The sequence below is a fragment of the Peromyscus leucopus genome, chromosome X (genome assembly GCF_004664715.2).
Source record: "Peromyscus leucopus breed LL Stock chromosome X, UCI_PerLeu_2.1, whole genome shotgun sequence".
NCBI classification, from domain to species: Eukaryota; Metazoa; Chordata; class Mammalia; order Rodentia; family Cricetidae; genus Peromyscus; species Peromyscus leucopus.
Genome location: NC_051083.1, coordinates 58593042 through 58619591, shown reverse-complemented (window position 1 = coordinate 58619591; position 26550 = coordinate 58593042). Strand labels below are relative to the sequence as shown.

Below are 26550 nucleotides of genomic sequence, written 5' to 3'. Positions count from 1 at the left end.
ATATGGGGCAGGCTGGCTAAGAAGCTGTACCACACCTTGCTGGGTTACTTGGCCCGTGGCTCCCTGCAAAGAAGGTCTCAAGCCACAGAGGGAGTGGTGTCCGTGTGGAACTGCAGCCTGAGCTCCCAGCCTCTCTCACCACCCTATGCTCTCCTGGTGCATCAGGATCTGCCTGGGGCTCTCTACCCTGGCAGCCAGCTCAGGGCGAGGCCACATAGAGAGTGCTGGCAGATTGTTTGGTCCTTCTAGGAGTCTGCCCTCTCCTCCTCATCTGTCTCAATGACAGATAAGACACACTGTGTTCTGGAAGCCCATTCCTGCTTATGCTACTACCTTCCAGCCCAAAGCTCCCTTCTTATGACCCCAAAAGCCAGGGGCTGATTTTCTGCCTACCTGCCTTCCTTCCAAGGTCCCATTCAGCACTGATGAGGAAAAGTCAAAAGACATGCATTGATAAATAGAGGTAGGACACTGAAGGAGGTGATAGAGGTGACTTGATGGGAACCCAGTCTGTTTTGGCTGTTGTTGGTTTTGATGCAGGTTGAAGAACTCCCACCTCAACAGTCAGGAAGCCAATGTTAGCCAGGAGAAAGCATGGTTCGGAGGTCCCTGTTGGAACTCTGATGAACTCGAGCTCCTACGGCAGCAGGACTTTTGTATTCCAGCTAATAGTACTCCTGGGTGAATGTATGCTACAGGATTCCAAAGCCTGCACACTGGTGTGCCATTTAACAAGCGTCTATCTCAGGAATAGGCTACATACTGATTGACCATCTCATCAGATTCTCTCCTTGAATGATGTCATGGCTCCCATTGTATTCCCTAAGCACATTATGATGCTTGCAAAATTCCCATGCCTACATTGCTCAGAAATCTAAGTTGTGGGACTACTTTCTTTAGACCTGGCCTTGGAACTTAGAAGGTCTCTTTTATTTGTTTTCTAGATTGACATTTCTTTTAATGTACACAATGTATAGTAGTACTTCATACAATTTATAAATGTCATTTTCAGTGACATCAGTATTGACCTTATAGAGACAAAGGATACAAACTGGGTTTTTTCATGTACCAAATATAAAACGTGTTAAGAAGTTAACATAGACAATAGTTGTATAAGATCGACTTCAGGGATGACTCAGTTTACCATACTCTTTTCACACCACTTTCATCAAAACTTGGATGCTGTACAGTGTTGTCTTGCTTCTGCGATGGTAGCTGTGACCCTGACTTTCTCCTTTTGCTGCCCCACTTTTGCCTGTTTTACTGCTGCTACTGCTAGATTTGCCAGTTTTTGGAAGAGTCTTGTCTTGAGCTCAGAATCAGGCAATTCACGTGGGCATTGAACATATACATTCACTGTTCTATCTCCTGGCTCACGTCAGGATCACTTGTGTTGGCCACTTCTGGCAGAAGCACAGATATCAATAATGGAAAAACAATCACCATAACTATTGGGTTCATCAGAGAGTCTGTCCAGCCCTATGATCCAGTCCTGATAAAGTAAGAAGGTGGGCTGGGTGTGTTGAGGCACACCTTTAATCCCAGCACTCATGAGGCTGAGGCAGCAGATCTCTGAGAGTTCAAGGCCAGCCTGGTCTACAGAGTGAGTTCCAGGACATCCAGGGTTGTTAAACAGAGAAACCTTGTCTCAAAACAAAAAATGAAAATAAAATCAAATGAAGAAGGTGGACCTGAAGATTTCATTTGGAGAGGATGAGGTGGTCTGACCACTTCTGTTGTTTTGAATGGAATTCACATACCTTGCTCTCATTTTTCCTTTTGAAGTGATATTGACTCAGGAGGATCAACTCTGTAAGCTGGAGAAATAACTTCCACTACATAAGAGCCAGATGGAATATCATGAACTACAAAACTCCCACCCATCTTAAAGGAACCAACACACTCTTCTCTGTCTACCAGCACGCAGGCCACAGAGATCCAGTCCTGAGGCTTCACCCCTGAAACAACTGCATGTCCCTTAATCTTGAAACAATCTCTTAGACCAATCCCACTGTCTCCTGGACCCTCAGCAGCACCCTGGGCATCTCTGATTTGGGGACATCCCCTGATAGTAGCAGCAGTAGGAGGGAAAAGAGCCCCCACAGGGTGCCCCAAATGACAGCAACTCTGAGGAATCAGGCCTGTGACCCTGAGCTTAAAATTTTTATGGCAACAGCAAAATGGCCAATTAAAGGTCTCCCTTTGGGGAGGTCAAATAGAACCTGGCTTAGACATCCCGATGCTTTGCTACCTCAAAGCACCCAGCCCTCCTTTAGGGTGTTGTGTATGTGGCACAGGACTCCCCAACCTCTGGGGACTGCATCCCTACTACTTTTACTTTACCTGGGCTGTATAGGAGTAGAAAGAAAGAAACCTGAGCCAGGAACACCCCTCCTTAGGGCTGTTATGAACTCGTGAAGTCATGGTGCAGAATGCTGCTCAAATCCAGGACCCTAGCCTAGGCACAAGACGGAATTTGAAGTTTTTGTCTGGGTCTGGGCTTCTCCAAATTCTGCCTGCCTTCCCAATCACCTTCCCAAGACAAGAGCTCTTCCCCTTTTCCCATAGTGTTACCCCAAGTCCTCACAGCGTATGTTGGGACTCAGTAGAAGGCAAAAAAAATGCTCACAACCTGTGACCTATGGGTATGAGTTGCAACCCCAGGCCCCAGCCCATTGTCTCAGCAAAAAGACATCTAGAGAGCCAGTGTGCATCTCCAGTCACGCTTTATTGTTCTCCAGAGGGAACTGCTATGGCCTGCCCTTCACCTCTCCTCTCTCATTAGAACAGAAGTGTCTTAGCCCAGGTCCTCCAGACACTGCTCCCATCCAGAGATTATAAAGTACTCAAGAGGGAGTAGTTGTGTGTGCATGCAGATATGTGTGTATATGTATTGTTATATACATATGTATATATATACATATACACATATATATTCTGGCTGTACAGTATTTATAGGTACAGAGAAAACAAGATTAACATTACAATGATAGCTGCAACCCACCACAATCCAGTTTGCTTAGGCAAAGACAAAGAAAGCACCACTTGGCCTCTGAATGGCTGCTAGAGTCTGATCTGAACAAACAGACACTGGATGGGATAGATTGGGCTGGAATCAGGACCTGGATGGCAAAGGGAAGCCTTTCCCTTCATTTTGTTCAGGGTATCTACTTTAGGAAATACCTTCTTCCGTATCTCTTCTAGACCACCCACCATGGGCAAAAGGCAGGAGGATGCATCTGCACATCTTGCTGCCACTGTCAGCTTTGGCCTGGCCTGTGTCATGGCAATGACCTAATTTACCTGTAGCTATGGCCATGAGTGGTCAAAGGCTGCCCACAACTCTAGGGAGTAACAGAGAACTTGTGGACCAAAGCAGGGGAGGATAGTTCACTGGTGTCTTGAGGACTGAGAAAGAAAGGTTCTCCACCCTTATATCCCAAGCTCTCCCAATTCGTCATGTTACCTACTAAAGGCCCATAGGACCATTCTCAATCTGCCTCATAAAAGTCAGCATCATGTTTACAGAAATAAAATGGATTGTGATCGTTGGTACTTTCCTGTGCTGTACCCAATCTGTTGCTCTAGACCTGTATTCAGGGTCAATGTTGGCCCCAAAGGCAGGATCAGAATCTCCTCCCCAAACTCAAAAGAACCCTAGCACTAAGCAAGATGGCCTGGCTTCTTGGTGTGACAGAGAGCCCAGGTTGTGCAATGCTCTCCACCTTCCTCCCCTTGTCGGTAGGCAGCTGCTGGAGATCAAGATCCAGTAGGGTCTTCTTGGTCAGGTGGGCAGCAGCAGTCTTCTTGCCACCAAGAAGATGCTCTTCTCTTGTGAGAACAGAACGTTGTATTGGGGGATGAATGTGGGTGGAGATAGCACACTTACACCCTCTCCTCTTGGGTATGTGCAGAGAAGCGTTAGGATGTAAGCGGATGGGCAGCTGGGCCACCTAGGCCTGGCTCTGCCCCTAGGGGTGTCTCAGTTCTTATTCCCACTCATTTCTTTGGTAGCAGAGGCTTGGGCAACATCAGCCTAAGGCTCACAGCTTTGTTTCAGGGCCAGCTGCCTGGAGCGTGGGGAAAGAGTCCCGGATCTTTGCCACTTCCATGGCACACAAGTGTCCAAACACTTTGTTGTACCAGTCAGGAGAACGGCCCCTGGGGAGGAAGAGGTAGGCAGACATGAGAAATTGGTTTCCCCTGGGGCCTTTGTCAGGGAGAAGGAAGAAAGGAACTCTATTCCACATTGGGGATCACTGACATAGGGTAGAGGCCAGGGATAGGTTCAGGGCCAAGGGGGTAAGGCAGGCAACCCAAGCCTGGTACCTGAGGTCAGCACGGCAGATATGAGTGAGGCGAGAGCGGCCCAGGCCACAGGGCTCCATGAGGTACTGGGAAGTGAGCATGAGGGCCCGCACTCCAGACTCCGGCACGGGTTGCTCAGGATCCAGGGACTGGGAGACAAGGAGGCACCCACCACGAGGCAGGTCTGAGCGCCACATCCTGGAACCCAGAGAACAAGAACCCGCACTTAGATCCTTGCTGCTGGCTCCTGCCCCAAACTTCTGGTCCCTTAAAGCACAGCCGGGTGGTCACAGGAGCCCCTCACCTGAGCACCACAAAGTCACGGCAAGGATGGGGTGCCATGCTGTCAGTGACATAGTGGTACAGCTCCACCCCTGGCATCAAGGCTTCCAGAACCTGGGCCCTCAGAAGGTCCTCATCCCACAGGGCCCGCTCCCGTAGGACACGATGCAGCACCACAGCCGGAGGGGCAGCCACTTCTGTGGACGCCTTCCACATCCGCAGGGGGTGCCCATCTGGCGCCTACGAGCCGAAGGGGTGGAGACAGGAACACTATCAAGGTGAGAACACTCCGAACTCATGCCAGGCCTGGTCTCTCAGGCTCCAGAGTGCAGAGCTCCCTCCCTACAGCTACTGGGCTCCTCTGCTGACCAGACCCAGACTCAGACAACCCGGCAGACACCCCTGCTTCTCTGTCCTTCTTACATGCCTGCTCTAGAGCAAAAAGTAACGATGGGTCCCACACATTCAGATGCTTCCTGGGCCCAGGACATGTGATATTTCTGGATGCGGGAAAAGAAGGGGGTGATTATCTGTAATGACTTCACCATCAAAGCATTTTGCATGTTGTCAGGCTCCTTGCCAGTTCCCTACCTTAACCCCATGGGGAAGGTTTAGTCATGGCCATTCTATACACAGAAAATGTCTGGTTCGCAGTACCACTTAAGATCGACATCTCAGAAACAGCAAGGCCACTAACACAGGCGCACTGTTAACAGCCACCTCCAGCCCTGGCCCTGACTGAAAGTATCGGATAGAGGAAGCTATAATGTGGCAACTGAACGGGGCCTGGGAGAAGTCTGAATTGGGGACAGGTCAGTCCAGGTAGCAGGACAGCACAAACAGAAACACAGAGCAGGGGTACTGCAAGGGTTTTGCCTGCCCAGGGCCAAAGGAACCCCAGCCATTTCAGTGAACTATCATGGTGGCAGTGAGTCTGAAGTAGAGCTGAGGAAGAGAACTCCTGAAGGTGGCCCCAGAGAGATGCACTGGCCTCATGTGATTCCTGACTCCTTCAGACACGTGTTCAGTTGGCTGCCATCTCCCAAGTACCAGGCCCAGGCCCAGTAAGGTTGACAGAGCAACTCTATGGGGCAGACCCAGTGCTCTCTCCCAGCCTGCAATGAAATGAAGAGTGGGAAGCTCACCTTCCTACAAGCCAGCTCTGTGTGCTGGGGCCCTGGCACGCTGGTCCAGCCCTTGAAGCGTTCTGCAGCATCCCGAAGCAGCTCCTGCACACTCTCCTCCATGTAGAGGCTCAGACTCACCCCAGCAGCCTGTGCCTGCCTCAGCTCAGCCAGGGCTGGTCCAGGAGGGCTGAGTTCAGCTGCACTGTACGAACCACACAGTTGCACCACCATATCCTGGGGCACCTGGGAGGGCATACACGTGTACACACACTGAATGGGTGCTATGGAAAGCAGGGTACCCCACAAATATCAACGTTAAGAGTAAAGTAGAGAGCATGACTACTGCACTGCAGTGAGGTAGATGAGAAGCTGAGGGGTACGTGTCAAGCTGGGCTTCTTGCCTGACTTGGGGCCTGTGATGGCTGATCTTGGTTGTCAGCTTGACTAAAACTGGAATCAACTCAAAACCAAGCAGCTGGGCACATTTGTGGAGGATTTTCTTTACTAGATTCTTTGAGGTGGGAAGACCCACCCTAAATCAGGGTCATTTGAGGCCAGAACACCCACCCTAAATCTGGGCCACACCTACTGGTGGCAGCCCACATGAAAAGACATGCTAGAAAAAAGCCTTTTGCTTTTATCCTGCTTGCCCTCACTCTTGCTGGCAAGTTGATCTCTCTTGCTGCTGAGGCATTCCTTCACTGGTATTAGAACCTATTTTAGAATTCCAACATAGACCAAAGACCAGCCTCATGGACTGAACAACTACCAGATTCTCGGCCTTTCTGTTGGGAGACACCCATTGTTGGACTAGTCAGACCACAGCCCGTAAAGACATTCTAATAACACACACACACACACACACACACACACACACACACACACACACACACACCCTCATTCAATCAATTCTGTTCCTCTATGGCAGCAGTTCTTACCTTTCCTAATGCTGTGACCCTTTAACACGGTTCCTCATGTTGTGGTGACCCCCAATCATAAGATTATTTCGTTGCTACTTCATAACTGTAAGTTTGCTGCTGTTATGAATCATAATGTACATATTTATAGAGACAGAGGTTTGCCAGAGGGGTTGCAACTCATATGTTGAGAACCACTGCTCTAAAGAAGCCTGAAACAGGGCCCAAAGGTCAGGCCTGATCATTCTCATAATCAAGTACCATGGCTTTGCCAGACTCACCTGGAAAAGTTTCTTGCAGTCACTGATCATGTGTGATAGGCCTTGGGTGGCAGCCATGTTCTCACTCAGGTCCCTCGGGCCTGGCCGACCAACCAGGCTACGTTTGCTTTTGATCCTGGAGGGAGATGGGGACAGAGCAAGATGGCACCAAGGCACGAGACAAGATGAGGAGTGACAGCTGCCTCTTAGTTCTCGGGAAGCCAGCTTGCCAGTCTTGACCGTAAAGTCACCTGACGTCTTTTAGGAAAGGCATGCTCCACGGTGGCTTAAAAGCCCTTGGGACGAGGGTAGGGAGAGCACTAGTGGTTTCCCAGGGCTGAAGGTCCCATGGAGGCAAATTCTCCTGGACTGGCCTCGGCATGCGCTACCCGGCTCACCTGGGAGAAGGGCTGTCCTTCTTGGAGACATTGAGGTGGAAGATGGAGGGTGCCAGGCACACGGCCAGGTTGCCAGCTGTCATCTGGTTTTCCTCAGCGGAGGCAATGTCACTTAGGAAGTAGAGCAGGGTCTGGAGCACTTCTCGGTTCTCATCGGGGAGCAGCAAAGTGGCAGCCTGTGCCGCTGCCAACCACTGATCTTTGGGGAGGACTGCGGGACAGGAAGGGCAGAAGGGCCTTCTTTATGTCTCCAGAAGCACCAGCGGCAAGCTGCTTGTTTTCCAGAATGCACAGGGCCTGGCAGTCTCCAAAGAACAGGGTCAGGTGGGCTCTGGTGGCTAGATCAAGCACGGCTCTACTACTCAGGGCAGCCTTTGGGAAAGTCCTTTGCTCAGGGCCTCAGTCTACCCTACCAAAAATGGGTTTGAGGGAGAAGTAGTGTGGCCCCTCTCCAAGAGTCTTTTCAAATCCAGAGAGTAAATGTTCCCATGAGCTCATGTGGCCGGCTGCCAGGTTTGTTTCCCACAAGCCCTCAGGATCAGGCGGGCTGAGTATGGGGCAGGTTAATAAGGAGGGGTACAGGGGACTTACGCTGGTAGATTTGCAGGAAAGTCGTGGTGAGCTTGCTGGTGAAAATGGGCTCAGGCAGATCCCGGAAATACTGCTTCAGTAGGTCAGCCACATCATAGGCTGACTGGCCCTCGTAGCAGACGTTGTCAGGGGAGGTCTCATTCATTTGGCGCAGGCTCTGGATCCTGGACTTGACCCCAGACTTGCGGAAGATGCCCACCTGACCCATTGAGAGGAAGGAATAACGTGATATGCAGAGGGAAAGGGAGGAGACTGTGAGGGCAGCCCAGGACTGGGGTGTCAGGACCATAGGCCATCTTGGAGACTGGGAGGCCTGGCAGGCTTCCTGATGGGCTCAGCAAGTCCAGAGAGAAAGTTGTTTACAGTCTGGTGCCAAAGAGAAAGACAGCTGTCATGGGGATGAGGGTGAACAGGTGGCCTTAGGCTAAGACAGGCTCTGAGACAAGGGGGACTACAAAGTCTGGGACAGAAAGAAGCTGCCCCCAAAGTGGGCAGAAGGCTCCAGTCATAAAGAAAGGAAGGGAGCTTTAGTATCATCCCTGCTGAGCCTTGCAAGGAGAGGAAAGGTTTCTGGTGAGTAGCCCAACCCAAGATAAAGGGCAGAGCAGTCAGCCTTGGGCCCTCCTCACCTCCCAGCACCGCTTGTCTGCAGACTGACTCCCCGAGGGGCACTCACCTGGTCTAGGCACTGGCTCCGGAGGTAGCGCATGGCTTGCTGAATGCTCTGGGGCAGAGGCTGGCCCGTACGCTGCACATGAATGAGGGGGGGCACTCCAAATACATGATGCCCCCGGTAGTCTGGGGTCTTATTCCTTCTCATAAACTTGGGCATTGACCTGTTTGGGCATTAACAAGCCATCAGGAAGCGAGAACTGGCTTTGAAGGCTATCTATCGTCTATCAGTGAGAGGAGTAGAGAACGCATGTCCTCAGAAACCACATTCATTAGCACCTGCTTGAGCCTCCGCCTGCAGGAGCCACAGGGACAGAGGGGACCCTCTTCGATAATTCATGTGGCCAGCAGCAGGTCTTGACCTTAGAGGAAGAGCCACTGGGAAGGAAGAGTACACGTCCTAGGTCAGAGGGCCCTGAGTTACTGTCGGACAACTTCTGCAAGACAGAGTGGCGTTGTAGCACAGGAGGAGGGAGGCAAAGGCGCTCCAGGTGGAGAGGACAGCATGAACAAAGGCAAAAAGGCACGGGGGACAAGGGCAACTAGTCCCACGGGCCATCAGGTGACACTGCTTGAGAATGGCTAACTAAAGAGCCAGAAGGATGGGGCTAGCCTGGGGCATGAGAGGACCACGACAGAAAGGACTCGACAATGGGAAGCCACGAGGCTGTTCATTTACTCAGTACACAACAAGCAAAGTGTACCTTAGGACAATCTCACTGATGGCGGCATGGAGCCTGGGATGGAGAAAGGACAGCTGGAGGACCTGGGGATTCCCAGACCACATCTATCCTCACACGACCCCTCTAGGCTCCTGGAACAGTACCACTCTCCTGGCCTGTGGGCTCAGCCTGCCTGTCTGGCCTGCCTCTGGGCTGTGCTCCCAGGACAGAGAGCCTGGGAAAGTCCATAGCTTCTGTCTCGCATGGCCCAAGAGACACTCACCATACCCAGGCCTGTTTGTGGGGCACAGTGTACTTCTCCATGAAGCCAGTGAGCCGCAGCAGGGAGCCCTTGTGAAGCAGGTTGATCTGGCCAGCAAACTGCCGGTTGATCTCCAGTGACTCTGAGTTGAGGCTAGGTCGGTGGGAGTTCTGGAAGCTGTGCCAACGGAGTTTCCTGAGGTGAGAGGGCCAGAGAGCACCAGAGACACAGGTTTGTTAACCCTTAGAAAAGGCCGTGTCCTTCTGGTCCCTTTTTCTCTCCCCCCAAAAAGGAAGTATAGGGAGGTGGGAACACATTGAGTGCTACGACGGGGCCTTGGGATGACAAAAGCTTGCTTTCAGCTTTTAGGTCGCTCAGGGTTCAAGAAGCTCCCATGGAGGGTGGCACCGAGCTCAGACCCATTTAGTCCCAAAAGGCAGTGCCTATCTCCACCTGTTCTAAGGCTACTGTGGCAAGAAACACTCTTCCTCAAAACCGAAGAGAAGAGGCCATCCCTACCAGCCCTGTGCTAAGACAAGGAAACCAAGGCCAGAAAAGGCAGCATTTCCTCAAGGCCACACCACAGTTAGATCCCACACTGCACATTCAGAACCCTGCATTCTTAAGCTTTGTCTCCTTTTCTCTTGGGACTGGCTGCCTGGAAGTGATCTCCTGACCCCCCCCCCCCCCGAGAACTTTTCCCCTGGGCCTGATGACTTGGAAAGCAGGCCAGAGAGAAGGCAGACACTGAGAAGGGGGCCCCACCCCCATCCCTACCCCAAACTCCCACCTGCAAGGTCTGGTCAGTGAGGCCCCAACCCCTGAATCACGTCGTTCACGGGGCACCGAGGCCTGGAGTCCTGCAGGGGCTTCTGGGCCTTCAGCCTCATTCACGGAGTTCGCGCTACTGTCCAGTTCACTGGAGGAGACGGCAGTGTCAGAAATGGAGTGGCCCTCCTCCACAGACAGGCTGGAGGCCGACGTAGGCTCTGCAGCGGAGCTTGCTCCTTGCTCGTGCTCCGGGGCCTGGGCTGGAGCCTTCGCCTCAGCCTCTACCAATGGTTCCGCCACAGTTGGGGCCTGAGCCAGGATTATCGGTGGGACTTCCTCCTTGGCTTGGGTTGGGAACTCTTTATGGACTTGAGACTCTGCCTGGGCTGGTTCTTCCTCCTGGCCTTCCACTTCAGCCGTGGCTATTTCAACTGATGAAGTGGCTTCCTCCTCCTCCTCCTCCTCTTCCTCTTCCTTATCTCCAGGCCTCAGCTCTGGGTACATGGTCTGAGACCAGAGCTCTACCCGTCGCTGCAGCCCCCACACGTGCTCCAGGATGTCATCTAGATGGGCATAGCTGCCTTCACCCTCCTCATCTTCAGCCCCAGCCTCGGCCTGTATCGGCTCAGCTGGGTACAGCTCAGGCAAGTTGTCGTAAGTGCTGGCGTGGCTGCCCGTGGAACCACAGGAGCCCCGGCGCCCTTCATAGCCCCAGCACCTACCTGGCTGCCAATCTGCCAGGTGATGTCCATCATCGGGACAAAGACTTTCAATGGACAGCGAACGAGGGAATGTGCCGGGTTTATGGTCCCTGGGCACATGCACCAGGCAGTCACGCCGACGACCAGGCTGAGGATGCCGGAATGTGGCTCTAGGCCAAGCCTCCCAGGCCTTCTGAGTCTCACTATCTCTGCCCCTGGCTGAAGTGGTGGCCCTGTTCTTGGCCCTGTAAAATCCAGCTGAGAGAAAGCCACGGCAGCTGCGGAAAGATGAAGCTTTGGTGGCCTTTTCTGGGGTGGCCGGGCGTTGCTCGGGCTCTGTTTGCCGACTGTCACCCTTCTCCTTCCTCCTCAGAGACTCGAGGTGCTTGAGGAAGCTTCGGGAATAATGCTTCTTTACTTTGTCTTGAGAGCCCTCCTGGCCCTGGGTGGGACTAAGGAAGGAGCGGTTACTCGGGCTGGGGACACGCTCTGTCAAGGACAGGTCTGCTGACTCTGGTGAAAGGCTCACGGAGATGGCTGGCAGGGAGACAGCACTGAGCTCGGTGAGGACACTTTCACAGCTCGACGTCCCCAGGAGGCTAGGGCTTGGTGGGGCCAGCAGGGCAGAAGAGCCCGTGGGAGAACCACACTTGCTTGCCTGCTCAAAGGCCCAGGGGCTGCTGATGGTGCACTGCTCTTCCTCTTCTGAGTCTTCATCCTGGGGAAGCATCACAGGGAGGGGTCACAGAAGCCCAACAGACAAGTACCAGCTTGTGCCTTACTCTGCTTCCAAATGCTTTAGGGTGGGGCAGGGTGAAGAACTTTGCTTCCTGGTAGAGGCCATGGCCTAGGACTGGAGAGCTGGCTCTGGGAGTGCTGTAGGAAACTAGGGATCACAGACAGAGCCTAGATGTATGGTGACGGTCATCTAATTAACCCAGTAGCCCCATTCCATAGGTAGGAAAAGTGACACAAATCAGAAGCTATTTGCCCAGCATCATTTGCTATCATGGTTACGTCAATGACAGAGATACTTAAATGTTTGTCTGATATGAAAATTATGCTATCTAAGAACTGCAGGGGATTTTGGATTTTCTAATTCATTTTCTCCTTGGCAAGGTGAGGACACTGAGACCCGGACAGGGCTTGAAGCTTGCCAAAGGGTACTTAGGAGTCAGGGGCAGAAGTGTGCCTCGGCCTGTGCTCTGTCTGTTTGGCTACCCGAGCTGATTGCAGGCCTCTGGTGGGGAAAACTCCAGGGGAAACTAATAAAACTTCTTCCCAGGAAACAATGAGGCCATGAGACTTACCTTCAAGGCCAGATACAGACAAAGGGGCCTTGTGGCTTCTGTGAGGAATGAGCAAGTTGTAAAGACCTTAGACAGCTATCAATCCAGTCTCCTGACTCATTGTAGTGATGGGGAAAATAGGGATAGGGACCAAGGAAGTAAGGTGTTATGAGGTAAGACTGTGGTGATCCTGACTTCTTTTTTTTCTCTCCTTTTTAAAATTTATTTATTCTTATTTTATGTGCATTGGTGTTTTGCCTGCATGCATGTCTATATGAGAATGTCAGATCTTGGAGTTACAGACACTTGTGAGCTGCCATGTGGGTGCTGGGAATTGAACTGGGAAGAGCAGTCAATGCTCTTAACCACTGAGCCATCTCTCCAGCCTAGCTCCTGACTTCTAAGACCACAGAGGCCATGATCTTTCTGCCACATTGCCCTGTCCTTCTCCTATTCGAGGAATTTTAGCCATGACAAACCAAGTGGTTTTCTCTCAGTGGATTTCTCTAAAGAAAGCCATCACTAGATCAAGTGCTGAGAAACACAAGAAGCAGTGGAGGTTGGAGCAGGGGGTAGGGCCAGGCTTGAGCCACGGTGCTCGCTCTCATGGGCTCCTATAGGTGAGGCTCATCAAAACCCTAAGTGATCTCATAGGGCCTGCGGTACAGAAGGACCCTGCATCTCCACCCCCATGCTAGAGACCCTGGACTCCTTGGATAAGGGAGCTCGTTCACAAGTGCATGTTCCAGGATTTTCCCAGGTACCAAGAGACCACAGACCTTGCCCCTTGCTGACAGTCACCTGTTTGCATTGAAAATGAACCTCAAGCTTCATCGAAGCACAATTGTTCAAGGTCATCAGCCTCCTGCAACACAAAGTACGCGTTCACCCAAGGTCCCCAAATCCCCAGCGCCTGACATAGCCTACTACGACACTTTTAAGATGCCATCCACCATTTCCCAAGGCCAAGTGGGCAAAACTCTTCCAAGCTTAGTGTCCATGATGTCTGACTGATGATGCTGGGAAGAGCAGAGCCTCTGTCCTCCAGGTGCTGATAGACATAGAACTAGCCCACTACAAAGAGGACAGGTTCAAGAAAAGAGCATGCAGAAGGCACAGCAGACACACTGAGGATGAGACCAGGAACTTTCAGGAAGAGGTGAGGTACAGTTCAAGAAGGCTTCCTTGAAAGCAAGGGGGGGGGGATATTCTGAGGGTAAGAGAAGCAGGGACAGCTATTCCAGACTTCTACAGGAGCCTTTGACAAGGTATGGAAGGGCACGGTCGGTCAACAAAGAACCTAGTGGGAGAGGGTGTGATTGAAGCTAAGGGAGGGAAAAGCAGGATGGCAAATGTGGCGTGTGGAAAAGGTTTGGGGTGGCTGCATACAGGCAGTGGCAGATTTTAAACAGAGGAAAGTACTTATCTGGGGTTTTAAAAAACTGATCTTGGTGGCTGTAGAGAGGGTGGCTTTGTAGGGGAGGAGGAGCAGAATACAGAGGCTAACCAGCAAAGTGACGTTAATAGATTCATAGAGAAATCATGGTTTAGCCTTAGGAAACATCAGAGCTGATTTAAGTGGAAAGAGACTGAGTCCAAGACATGCTTTGAGGAATTTGAATCAAGACCAGATCTGGGTCTTCTAGCTACAGTGATGGGAGGTAGAGGAAGGGGTTATAGACACAGTAACCACAATGAGCAGTGTGATTGCAGAAAATAAACCTCATTAATAAACCATGTTCCCCTCTAATAGAAGGTGCAAGGGGGTTGTCATTTCCAAAAAGAAGCACAAAACTGGGCCTAAGCCTTCCTAGGCCTGGCCCTCAGCCCCCTACCTGCACAGGGCCCCCAGAGAGTCCTGGTCCAGAAAACTGTAGTCCTTCTTCACAGAGCCAATATCCAGGGGGAACACACCTTCTGTGTGGTGGAGAGAAGCAAAGATGAGTCTGGCTGCTGCAGGGGATCAGAAATGGCCCCGGCGTCCCTTGAACTGTGGGGGCTGGGGGCAAGAAAGAAAGGAAGCAAGGAGGCAAGGGCCACAGCAGAAGGCAAGGCTAGGAATAAAATAGAGGTGGCAGCATTCGACCCTGAAGTTCTCTAATCCTTAGACCTTAGACCCACAGGGGTCACATATCAGATATTTACATTTCATGACTCATAACAGTAGCAAACTTACAGTTATGAAGTAGCAACGGAATAATTTTATGGTTGGGGTCACCACAACGTGAGGAACTGTATTAAAGAGTCGCAGCGTTATAAAAGTTGAGAACCACTTAGAACTTGAGAATCATGCTTCAGAGTCTAAGGCATGGGTTGAAGGCTTAAGTCTCCAGCTGTAGGTACTCAGAATGTGGTGTAGCCTTTAGGAGGTAGGGCTCGGTAAAAGGAGTTGAGTTCTTCATTGAATGGTTATCAGAACTTCACTCATAACCCACACTATCCCTCCTAACCCTTCCTTCTTAGCCCACCATGAGGGAGCAAGCTTTCCTCCACTCTGCATTTCCACCATGACGTTCTACCTGGGTACAGGTGCAAAGCAACAGGACCAAGCAACCATGGATGGAAACCACAAGGCCAAATAAATCATCCCTCCTTTTAAGTTGTTTATCTCAATGTCTTAATTAGGATTTCTATTGCTGTGAAGAGACACTATGACCATGGCAACTCCTGTAAAGGAAAACATTTAATTGGGCGGCTTATAGTTTCAGAGGTTTAGTCCATTAACATCATGGTGGGACATGGAGGTGTGCAGGCAGACATGGTACCAGAGAAGGAACTGAGAGTTCTACATCTTGCAGGCAACAGGAAGTGAACTGAGATCCTGGGCATGGCTTGAGCATATATGAGATCTCAAGCCCACCTCCACAGTGACACACTTCCTCCAACAAGGCCACGCCTACTCCAAGAAAACCACACCTCCTAATAGTGCCACTCCCCATGAGCTTAGGGGAGACAATTACATTCAAACTACCACACTCAGGTACTGTGTTACAGGGAAAGAAAGCTAATGAGCCTGAGGGAACCTAGGGAAGTCAGAGTTGGTAACTGAGTGAAAAGCTAGAGAATGTCTAGGAGGTCTGAGCTGAAATAAAGGACAAAGCAAAGAAGGTCCAGGTCCAGACAACAGGCCTGAGACTTTCCATGGCTGCCAAGAGCCAACTTAAGTTCTTCTCTTTCATTTGAATTCTCGGCTTTCTGACAGACGACCTCCTACAGGCTCACACAAATTATAGGGTGTAGGGAGGGGGCGAGGGCAGAAAGAAGAGCATGTAGCCATACAGTGACTATCCAAAGCAGTGGGAGTCAGGACTCAGGGGAAGGAGAGGAAACAGGAAGATATGGAGAAAGGGGAGAAGATAAACCCATTCACACAGTGTACTCATTCAATTGATACTGATAGCAATTCATGCCAGACACTGTGCAAGGTGGTAGTGAACAACACAAAATTAGGGTCCCCACCTTCAGGGAGTTTGCACTCACACAGGTACCAGGCAGTAAATGAGACACAACACTAGATAACACAAATGCCATGAAAAAACCCGATCAACGGTGATGGGACAAACAGACGCTGGTGCAGGTGCGGCTGTTTGATGAGATGGAGTGAGCCCAGGCCTTTCTGGGGACATTTCTGAGAGAGAAGGCCTGAGGGCTGAGAACAAGCTGGATAAGCAGGGAAACTAGAAGGAGTCTGAGTCAGCAGTGACACAAATCCCAAGGTTCTGATGAGAGAGAGACCTGGGTAGGAGCAGGGAGTAGAAAGGAACCAAGGATGTACTGAATCAAGGACAAGAGTGGTCAGCCAGGGTGCACACGAGTCACGGGCTCACATGCTGCGGTGGACAGGTCTGGGGCAGTGAAATAGAAGCATGGAGGTCAAGAAGGATCCTGGTGCATTAGTCCAGATGAGCAGTGGTAGATCACAGCAGGCTGGCAGTGGAGGTATTAAGTGTTCATTCTGGAAGAAGAAAAGACTCGCAGGATGTTGAGGCAGGGGGAAGAAGGGAATTCAGGATAACTACTGGCTATATGGAACCAGAGCAACAGAGTGCATGGCTGTGCCTTTAGGAGTTGTTTTAGGCTTGGCAAATCTCAGAGGCAGCTGCTGGATCTCAGAGTAAAGACATTGAGCTGGTCGCTGATTATAACACAACTTTCTAAAAGGTCTTATTAATAAACGAACCCAGAGCCAGGTATTGGAGTGAACGCTGAATGATCAGAGAAACAGAACAAGCCACAGCCAACCTCTACTTGCCAATTCCTCAGCTGATCCTGTTTCCTCAGACTGAAAGCCTCTGAATCCTCATCTGAATGGATCTCAGCTGAACTGCTGCTGAAAGCCTAAAAGCTTAAAAAGACTCTAGTTCCTGGTCCTCATGCCTTATATACCTTTCTGCTTCCTGCCATCACTTCCTGGGATTAAAGGTGTGTGTCACCATGCCTGGCTATTTCCAGTGTGGCTTTGAACTCACAGAGATCCAGATGGATCTCTGGCCCGGAATGCTAGGATTAAAGGTGTGTGTGTCACCATTTTCTGGCCTCTGTGTCTATCTAGTGTCTGTTCTGTTCTCTGACCCAAGATAAGTTTATTATGCTATTGTCATTGTTTATGATGTTTGGTTAGCTAATTGTTAATGGTAAAAAAAAAGCTAAACAAAAGAGATTAGATTCAGGGTTCTACTTTAAAAAAAGAGAAAAAGAAAAAGAGGATGTAGGTAAGAGGTAGATTATTGATTCTACTCTGAAAAAAGAGAGGATATAGATATACTATAGATAAAAAGGTAGATATTTTCTCTGAATTTGTCAAATGCAAATGGACTAGACAGTGTTGATGTATTTATTGCTGTATATACTGTATATAGTTATTGTATATAGTTTTTCTTATATTAGTTATAACTTTTTAAAATTTTTATTAGACAAAAAACAGGGAAATGTGGTGATATTTTATTTGTATGTTAATAAAGTTTGCCTGGAGATCAGAAGAAATAGCAAGCCATTTTAAGTAAACACAAAAGTCAGGCAGTGGTAGCACATGCCCTTAATCTGATCACCTGGTAGGCAGGTCTGTGTGTTCAAGGCCATACCAGGGAACAGAGCCAAGCATGGTGACACATGCCTTTAATCTCAGTACCAACCATAGAGACTTGGAGGTCTGTACAGACAGGCAGTGACAAGGAAGTGAGGTAGCTGGGCTAAGATAGCCGAACAGCAAGGTAATGAAGGCGCGGGTAGACAGGAAGTAGCTCACTTTGGAAGCTGCGGCGTGGTGAGGTAAGGTTAGCTGGTGGCTATTCCTATTTCCCTGATCTCTAAGGCTTTCACCCCTATATTTGGCTCTGTGTTTTTTATTTGATAAGACTTAGACATTTGTCTATGGCTGATTAGATTACTAGAAGCTCTGAAATGAGATCTGGACAGACCCACTCAGGAGCTGTCATAGGAAAGATGAATGAGCATCTCATAGCAAAGAAATGTGGAGAAAGCAAAAGATCTGGACTGAGCCCTGGGCTACCCTAATATTTAGATGCCAGTTAGAGGAAGCAGAGTCAGCGAATAGACAGAGGGCAGCAGCCAGAGATGAAGAGGCCGATGGAGGGATTTCAGATGACCAAAGGGAGTGGCTACCAGTACTGAATACTCCAGAGAGAGAAGAGTAAGATGAGGACTGGGAAGTGGCTATGGCGGTCACGAGTGAGTTCGACAGGGGTGAAGTTAGGGTGCCGCAGGGCTGTGTGGACAACAGGGGAAGAGGAAACAGGCATCGAGGACTCTAAGAACAAAACCCAGAAACATGAGGGGAAATGAAGGAAAGCAGGAATGAGGTGATTGTATGGGCAACATGGGGTCCACACTGAGCCACAAGGATGCACAATTTCCCCTTCACATTGTCATCAGGAGGCACACAGGGTGCAAGATGGGGGCCTTCAGAACACGGCTGGCACCAGAGTTGGAAGCTGATGAGAGCAATCTCAGAAGAGTTCTGAGCTTCTGGAGTAAAGTTCCTGCACAAAGCTGAGGAGGATCAGGATACACAGTCGTTTTTTGTTGTTGTTTTTTTTTTTTTGTTTTGTTTTTTGGCCTTTTTGTTTTGTTTTGTGTGTGTGTGTGTGTGTGTGTGTGTGTGTGTGTGTGGCTTCAGTGAGGATGTATTTTACACATTTCGCAGATGAAAAGCTGCAGGAGAAAGCAAGTTTTGGAATAGGATGGGGAGAGCAACTAAGTGGCTTTACCTTCAAAAAGCTGAGCATACTGAGGGAATCCTGTTGCCCGAAGCCATTCACATGCTTTTTTGGCCTCCGCTTCTAAAACAGAACAGAGGAAAAGAAACAGGCAGGGTTAATCCCAGCACTTGAGAGGCAGAGGCAGGCAGCAGGCAGATCTCTGTGAATTCGAGGTCAGCCTGGTCTACAAAGTAAGTTCCAGGACAGCCAGAGCTGTTACACAGAGAAACCCTGTCTGGAAAAAAAAAAAAAAAAAAAAGAACAGCAGGGTACTGGGTGAATCCTGCAAGCATACCTCGTTGGGATGGTTCAGGAACAGCAAGGAAGGCACAATGCGGACTGGCCCATGAGGCACCCTCTGCTCTCTTAGCTCCATTCCCTGTGTCAACCACAGCTTTCCTGAGCCTCATTCCCTGCCTGTCCCCAATCCCTCCCACTCTCCCACCCCACGACCTAGACCAAAACACACCACCCCCATCAGCTTCTAGAACTGTCAGTCTTCCAGGCCCGAGGTAGAGCATCCTAGTTCCGCTAGGAGATAGGAACTGTCCAACAATACTTCCTCCTTCCTTTGTCACTATCCTGCCCATCATCCTCCAGCCCGCTGAAAGGCCAATCTAGTGTAAGACACACGCACTTGTAAAGAAGGCTCTACTGTCTTCATTCTACCAGTCATAGAAACAAACTTTGAAAGGAATTGACTCAAGTCATAAGACATGCCTACAATCCAGAATTTAGAAGGTAGAGGTAGGAGGATTGTGAGTTCAAGACCAGCCTTGGCTTTAGACACTGAGGAAGGTGGACAGGATGGGAGAGGAGACTTGCCTACAGTCTCACAGCTGACAAAGTGGCCGTGCCGAAACTGGAGTCCGAGGCAGTCTGGCTCTTCTCTGGGCTTCCAGCCCTTGTGACAGCGGCTTCCCTGGTTCTTTCCCTCCCCACCTACTCATTAATGTCCAGTCCTCCTTCCCCAGGGGGCTTCCCAGAACAGTCCTGCCTCTCCTTATGGGCTCAGCCTATTTGTGGAACACTCCAGTGCCCAACATTAGGCCGTCACAGTGGGGGTCTTGGCCGGTAATAGCTGGACTGGCCTTTCTCTTCTGCTCTGGTAATACCTGACACAGAGCTGGCTACAAAGGAAAGCCAGACAGGAGTCACAGAAGAGGCCCTCCTGGTCACCAGAGAGGCTAAACACTAGCAGCAGACTTCTAGGACTATGCAGCAGTAGCTACTGGTTCCCCAAGTAGGTGCTGTCAAGGTATTGCCCGGGGCCGGGGTATCCTGCAACCATGGACTGTGGCATTGTGGGCTTGGCAGGGGAAAGCTGCTGGTCTCAGAAGAGCTGCTCTGATTGTGGAGTCTTGCTAGCAATATTCCCTCCATTTATTTCTTTAAAAAAAAAAAAACAATTTATCTTTATTTTATGTGCATTGGTGTATGCATGTATGTCTGTGTGAGGGTGTCAGATCTTAGAGTTACAGACAGTTGTTAGCTGCCATGTGGGTGCTGGGAATTGAACCCGGGTCCTCTGGTAGAGCAGTTGGTGCTCTTAACCACTGAGCCATCTCTCCAGCCCCTCCCTCCATTTCTTTAGAGTGTATGGTGGCCTTGCTGACCAGGAACTCTAAGGAGAGTGCTGGTTTTTTCCTAAGACAGGAAAAGCTCTATCTTCTTAGTGCTCACTCACAAGGACATCTGGGAGGAGACCCTGGCAGCCAGGATTGATGAGAAAAAGGACTTGTAAAGCACTCATTCAGAAATGCAAGTAGACAAGGAAGAGAAGAACAGGGGAGGCGGGGTACCAAAATAGTAATAACCCCTCTGAGGATCACACACTGATGAGAACTGGGAGGAAAAGAGAATGTCTGGCAAGCTTTGGTGTACTGGCAGGCTTTGGGGCAAATGGGTAGGACACGGGTGAGTGTCTGTGAATTTCTCCAAGTACATGCATCAACTCAGCATCCACACTAGCATCTGTCTTTATATAGAGCTGCAACCAAATCTTCTCATGGTTTCAAGCCACGAGGATCAGTACAGTATAGTGCGCCTATATTATGCATGCAGATTTCTTGGTCCATGTGAGCACCCACAACTCTGTGTGTGTCCTTGTAGTGTAACTTCCTAAGAGGCATGTCGGGGTCAGAGCCCTGCTAGCAGTACCTCAGCTTGTCTGACAGGGGGCGATGCAGGCCCGGTGAAAGGTTCACCTCCGCGGGCCAATGGTACAGGGCCAAAGGAAGGGGAAAAGGGACTACACACAAGTAAGGGAGCATCTGAAGCCTGGGGTTTGGCTACCACAACCGTTTCCTTGTCCTGTTTCCACCATAGTCCCAACAGAAGGCCCTTCTAGGATCTGAGCAGCCGGCATGGCAACCAGCTTTGCTTTCCTGTCACTAGGGCGAAAAGAAAAGTCTGAAGAATGGAGCAGGGCAGACTTTCCAGACAAGTGTGAGCAAGAGACCGTGACTTCAAAAGCATAATAAGTCTGGTATGGTCACTAATCCTCTGCATGACAGGAACACATTTATCTATCTATCTATCTATCTATCTATCTATCTATCTATCTATCTATCTATGTGTGTGTGTGCTTCTCGCCAGCCCTGTATTAATATTATTTCAAGCTATAGTGTGCAAGCACACCCAAAGTAAAAACAGTAAGTATCCAGTGTTACCCAGAATTAAATATCATAACTGAAGCTACAACCCTGATCATTTAATTTCATGTTTGCTGTTCTTTCCCATGACATTACATTACCAGCCCCCAGAGTCCAGGCAAGCAAGAAACCAATTCTAAGTTCTAAAAAAAATTAGCCGGGTGGCAGTGGCGCACGCCTTTAATCCCAGCACTCGGGAGGCAGAGGCAGGCGGATCTCTGTGAGTTCGAGGCCAGCCTGGGCTACCAAGTGAGTCCCAGGAAAGGTGCAAAACTACGTAGAGAAACCCTGTCTCAAAAAAACAAAAATAAAAAAAAAGGAAAGAAAAAAGAAAAAAACAAAAAAAAATTATTTTCTGCTCCTTTTTGTTTAGTGAAACCACAGGCCTAAGTTCAAATCCTGATATTGCCAGTCACCATCTCTGACAATGGGCAAGTTACTAATCTCTCTATTGCCTCCACTAAAAGGACCATTAAGTGAAGCACTAGGGGGAAGAAAAAACATTGGCACACTATGCCAAGCACTACCTGTGTTCCCTCCGAGATCTGGTTTTGGAAGTTCTAAATAAAAAAGAGAACTGGAGAAAGTGGCCTGGGCAACATGAGCTTCTGTGTCTGATGAATGAGTCCCATCAATCTCCGAATTGGAGCCAAATGGCCCAGGGCAGTAAGGTTAAGCAGCAGAGACTTCAGAGAAAGGAGTTTGGGGTAGGTCTCAGGACTGAATTCCTCAGCAGCCCTCCATAGCAGGAATCCAGAGAATGTCATGGGTTATTACCGAGCAGGATGTCAGGGACACTGACTTCTGACAATACACCATCTCAGGAAGGCCTGGAGGCCCTGAGGCTCCGTCTCAGATGGAACAGTCAGCGACATATGTCTTGGTGATTAAGGGGTGAACTAAAGTACTTTGCTTCATCCATCTAACATGTCCCAGCCTGTCAGGCTAGGCCAGAAGTGACCCCCACCCCCACCTACATTAAAGTCAACTCACCTGAGGCTGGAACCAGCCCAGCCCAGACTGAGAACTGGCTTATGTGCCCAACAGGAAGAGTGACACTGGGCAGGCTGAGGCGAGCGAGGCAAGAATGTCTGTAGCCCCTGGCCCTAACCTCTGTGTCCAGATGTGCAGATTCCAGAGCAGGACTGCCAGCAGTTTCAACTGATGTATTCTGCAGCTGGTGCACCGGCCAAAGCCTGGACAGGTCAGTCAGCATTCAGCTGGCACAGACTGGATTCCATCTATATTAAAGCTCAGACTCTCTCCCTGGGGAGATTCCTAACTAATACACGCTTAAGAGTCAGGGCACAGAGTAATAGGAAGCTCCAGACAGGAATCGGGCCTCACAGCTCTACTCTACCCACAAGTGTCCTGTAGAGAGTGTCAGGAAAAGGAGGGTACTAAGACTTAGAAGCCAATGACAATACATGCATCTATGTGTATCCAAGTCACATACCATAGATCTTAGCACACAGCATTTTTATGCAGAGGAGGGACCAAGGTGCAAAGCAAGGGTCCTGTTGCTGACATCCTATGAACACAGGAAATTTTCACACACTCAGGAAAAATAGCACCAATATCTGTCTACTAGGATAATGCCTAATGGTAACAACTAAAATAAGGGGGGAATTCTAATCAAGCCAGTTTCCCTGCTTACTGCTTAAATCATCTTGGGCACCTTGCTTCCTTCTCTAAACTATGGTTGCCACATTCATACAATGGGATTAAAGACTCCTGCTAGAACACGGCCCTCTGAATCAACTAAGCAAGGTACATATGAGCTCACAGAGACTGAATTAGCAAGCACAGGGCCTCCACAGGTCTGCACCAGGTCCTCTGCATATACATTATAGCGATTAGCTTAGCAGTTCACGGGACCCCCGACTGTGAAAATGAGAGGGTCTCTGCCTCTTTTCCTCCAGCCGGGTTGCCGGGTCCAACTTCAATGATAGTCTTTGCTTCATCTTATTATATGTTATTTTGTCATGTTTGCTCGTTATCTCTTAGAAGCCTGTTCTTTTCTAATGACAGAAAGGGAGTGGATCCAGAGGGGAGGGGAGGGGGGAGGGACTGGGAGGAGTAGAGGGAGGGGAAACTATAATCAGGATATATTGTATGAGAAAAGATTCTATTTTCAATAAAAGGAAAAAAAGAGTCTCCTTGTCAACTTCCTTGGTTACCACACGGGTGTGATCAGACCTTTGGTGGTCCTCCTCCTCCTCCTCCTTCTCTTCCTCTCTTTCCTCCCCTCCTCTTCCTGTTTGTTTCTGTGCTAGAGAGAGAACCCAGGACCTCATTTGCCCAGGCTAGGCAAGCCCTCTCCGCAGCTGAGCCATACACCCACAGTCTTCCTTCGCTGGTTTTAAATGTGACAAATAGTGTTATCATTAGAGAGGGAGAGTTTGCTTAAGGCTATCTGAACTTTGTAACCTCCTAAGACTTTAAGGCACATGGAGATGCTGTTTTAGTTACAGCCAGATGAGAAAAGGGAGTTAGAAGGACTAGACAAGGCACCAGGAAACCACGTTGCAGGAGGCCAGAAGGTCTCACTCAGCCAACGGCATGAACCTCACTTAGTCTAGGGATGGCTACCCCTCTTCACATGTTTATCTGCCTTAAATTAAGGTCCTTCTGTCTAGATACTCAGTGGTCTGTGAAAGAGCCGCCCCGGCTCCAGGCTCATCCTTCTCTTTCTCAACCAAAAAAGTCCATCTCAGGCCTGGCCAGCAGGTAAGGCAATGGGCCCGAGGCAGGGAACGAACAGATGTCACAAGGCCTGACATGAAACTGTCTCTTAGGAGTTACTGCCCTTGGGTATACCATCTCATGTCTCCGTCACCTTCTGCTCTAGTGCCCATTAGCGCCTGGGCAGACTTGAAATATGCCAGTGCCTTGACTGATTAAATTAGAATCTCTTGGGATGAAGTTGGATTTCACTTGTCTCTTTGCTTCTGTGAGTTCTGTTCTGGAGATGCTTCGGAAGTGCAGGAGAGATAAAGAACTCCTGCCCTCCCAGCCTTGACTAGCGAAACAGCCACACATACATAGAGAGCCCTGGAAAGATGCTCTCCAGAGGCCAGAATCAAGCTTCTTTGAGCCACTGGCAGAAGTTTGCTCCCGGCCTCGAGGGTACAGGCAAGAGAGTGTGACTAACACTAATATGAGTGCCTATGGTGGGGAGAGGAGAAGAAGTCTGCGGGTGTTTGTGAAGGTCACTTAATCAAACCGTTAGCTGACTATTCCTGTCTTTCAGCAGACATGGCGGTCTCCTTTACCTTACATACTAGCTTCCTGTTTGGAAAGGTATCTCCCCCATGACCCTTGTCATAGGTCGGATGCCTGACAAACAGGGTCTGGTATCAATACTGGTCTCTTCCACTTTTAGTGGGAACAGGAGGAAAAGCGAGTATGCCAAGTGTACTGGGATACCACTGTCTATGGGACAACGTAAGTTCCCAGGGTAGGCTCTGTGAAGCCCTGGGTTGAGCTAGGGGAGAGAGGCAGGTAGTGGAGCTACACACCACTTCAGAGCCTGTACTGCAGCTAGGGGATGCAAAGCCCTGCCTAAAAATCTCTCAGTTCATTTCTCTTGGCTGATCCAAGGTCCATTTCCTGTTTTCACTCTCCACCCCTGGAGAGGAGCCTTTTCAAGACAGAATGGCCTTGAGAGGGGACTTTGTAGCTCAGGAGCTACCATCCTTTGGCACTGGCTCTAATTGCCCCTTCCGTGTCCTCCGTATGGACACATTTACCCACCTAGCCTTTGAGCCTAGTATGGGAATGTAATTCTTAGAGGTGTGTAGCCAAGACAGGTGACAGGTCACTAGCTGGGTTTCCTACCTCTTTGGGATAGAGAGAAAGGGGTCTTCACTGAACTGTCAGGTATTCTGGGGCCACTGACACGTCCCTTCTCGCCCAGGAGGTGGAAGAGGGTAAGTAATTTTCTGCCGACTGGAAGACCCACCACTTTCTGCTATTGCTGTGCTTAGCTGGAATTGCCACTCCAACTCAGCGCTGGCAGGGGAAGGAGGCACAGGGAGGAAGGGAGACAGGACAAAAATAGCTCCCATCCCACATTCCAAACCTCTCTGGAGGGGCACCATGGCAAGGGCCACTGGGTTTCAGCCGCCCTACTTTGGCAGTACTCGACACTGGCTGGCCTTCTGCTTGCTAGGTCGTAGGGCAGAACTGGGGGCCCTGCTGCACCTGTTCAGATGCCAGCCTGAGTCTCTGCCGAACTGCAGCTGGAGGCCAAGCTCCTCGGCCCATGTGAGCAAGCCTTCTGGAGTCTTCCCCTCACAAATGAAGGGCCTACGAAGCAAACAGCTTAGGAGGGTTGTATGGGACAGGGTGGTAGCAAGCTCTCAAGCCACTGAAGTTTTTGGCTAGCTAGGTGCGCATGTGCAGACCCTCTAATGTGCCTCTCCTCTGATACTTCATGTCTGTACCTGCTCACAGGGTAACACTTGGAGTCCCTACTAAAAGGACTCCCATCCAGAGACAAATTCCCTTCCCGTTTCGACAATGTCTGGAGACATTTTTGATCATTCCAACTCGATGAGAGGGAAAGGGATGTCTGAAGCGTCAGTTTCCGTCTTACCAAGATACCCTCAGGCAGCCGTACTAATTTGGGAGCCATTCTGGTGGTGCACTAAGTGGTGGTGCACCTCACCACTGCCAATGGAGATCCCTTGACTTTATGGGTCAGCCAGAGAGGTGGCAGCTCTGGGATGGAGTTCTGTATATATGGAAGTTACACAAGGCTCCCCAAAGTAGTGGTTTGAGTCCTGTAACTAGTTGTAAATAAAAAGACTCACATGAGCTGTGAGGTTAAGTAAATCCTGGCTCACCGGAGCTGTTTGAGAAGCTGGGTCCAGAGGCAGCCAGGCCTGTGGTCTCCTCGGCTAGCAACGGACAGAGTGGGGCCAAAGTAGACAGCTGACATTCCTACCCAACCCAGGGTTTCCCTGCGACAGTGAAGGTCAAAGCCGCCACCTGCTCTGCTACAGTTGCTCTAGTCGCTTTCTTGCCCCCAAGGGCTCCTGTCCCCAACTTAGTCCCAGGTGCTCTGACAAGGTCACCGCCGACAAGGAAAGACATTTGTTTTAATAAGCTATGTGCTATTCCACCCATTCCAGTCTCCAGCCTAGAGGCAAGAGATGCCAAGCAAACTAGTCTAAGGCAGAAGCTGGAGCAGCAGTAACTGCTCTCCACTGCAGTATGGGCCCAAACCTTCGGGCTGAAGGTCAGGCAAACCACCTTATAGTTTTAGCTCCCCCACCCCCACCCCCACCCCCACCCCGCCAATTTGTGTGCAATCTCAGGGAAGCCACTACCTCTCTCTGAACCCAGTTTCTCATCTTCTGGTTGCTATTCCCCAACCTCTCGAGTCAGAGCTGTAAATGGCAATGGGTGGTTCAGCCGACGAGCTGTCCTGG

General features: G+C 50.0%; 1 protein-coding gene and 1 pseudogene across 7 annotated transcripts in view; both read right to left on the bottom strand.

The window, feature by feature from the left end:
* Window positions 1–908: 908 nt before the first annotated feature.
* Window positions 909–3319, bottom strand: LOC114703168 (annotated as a pseudogene).
* The window catches only part of Stard8 (StAR related lipid transfer domain containing 8), a 78966-nt gene continuing 55125 nt past the window's right edge, over window positions 2710–26550 (bottom strand). For 4 of the 7 annotated variants that reach the window (XM_028883893.2, XM_028883899.1, XM_028883898.2 and 1 more), the window contains 13 exons: window positions 18468–18539; window positions 14076–14157; window positions 13042–13105; window positions 10270–11669; window positions 9501–9674; window positions 8560–8719; window positions 7884–8082; window positions 7293–7503; window positions 6916–7030; window positions 5736–5960; window positions 4613–4830; window positions 4330–4506; window positions 2710–4161 (listed from right to left, as the gene is read on the bottom strand). In XM_028883893.2, coding sequence (XP_028739726.1) covers window positions 4044–4161; window positions 4330–4506; window positions 4613–4830; window positions 5736–5960; window positions 6916–7030; window positions 7293–7503; window positions 7884–8082; window positions 8560–8719; window positions 9501–9674; window positions 10270–11669; window positions 13042–13105; window positions 14076–14157; window positions 18468–18539 — 3215 coding nt within the window. In that variant the 3' untranslated portion in view covers window positions 2710–4043. The remainder of the gene's footprint in view (window positions 4162–4329; window positions 4507–4612; window positions 4831–5735; window positions 5961–6915; window positions 7031–7292; window positions 7504–7883; window positions 8083–8559; window positions 8720–9500; window positions 9675–10269; window positions 11670–13041; window positions 13106–14075; window positions 14158–18467; window positions 18540–26550) is intronic. The other 3 variants (XM_028883895.2, XM_028883896.2, XM_037199450.1) reach the window with 1 other exon arrangement.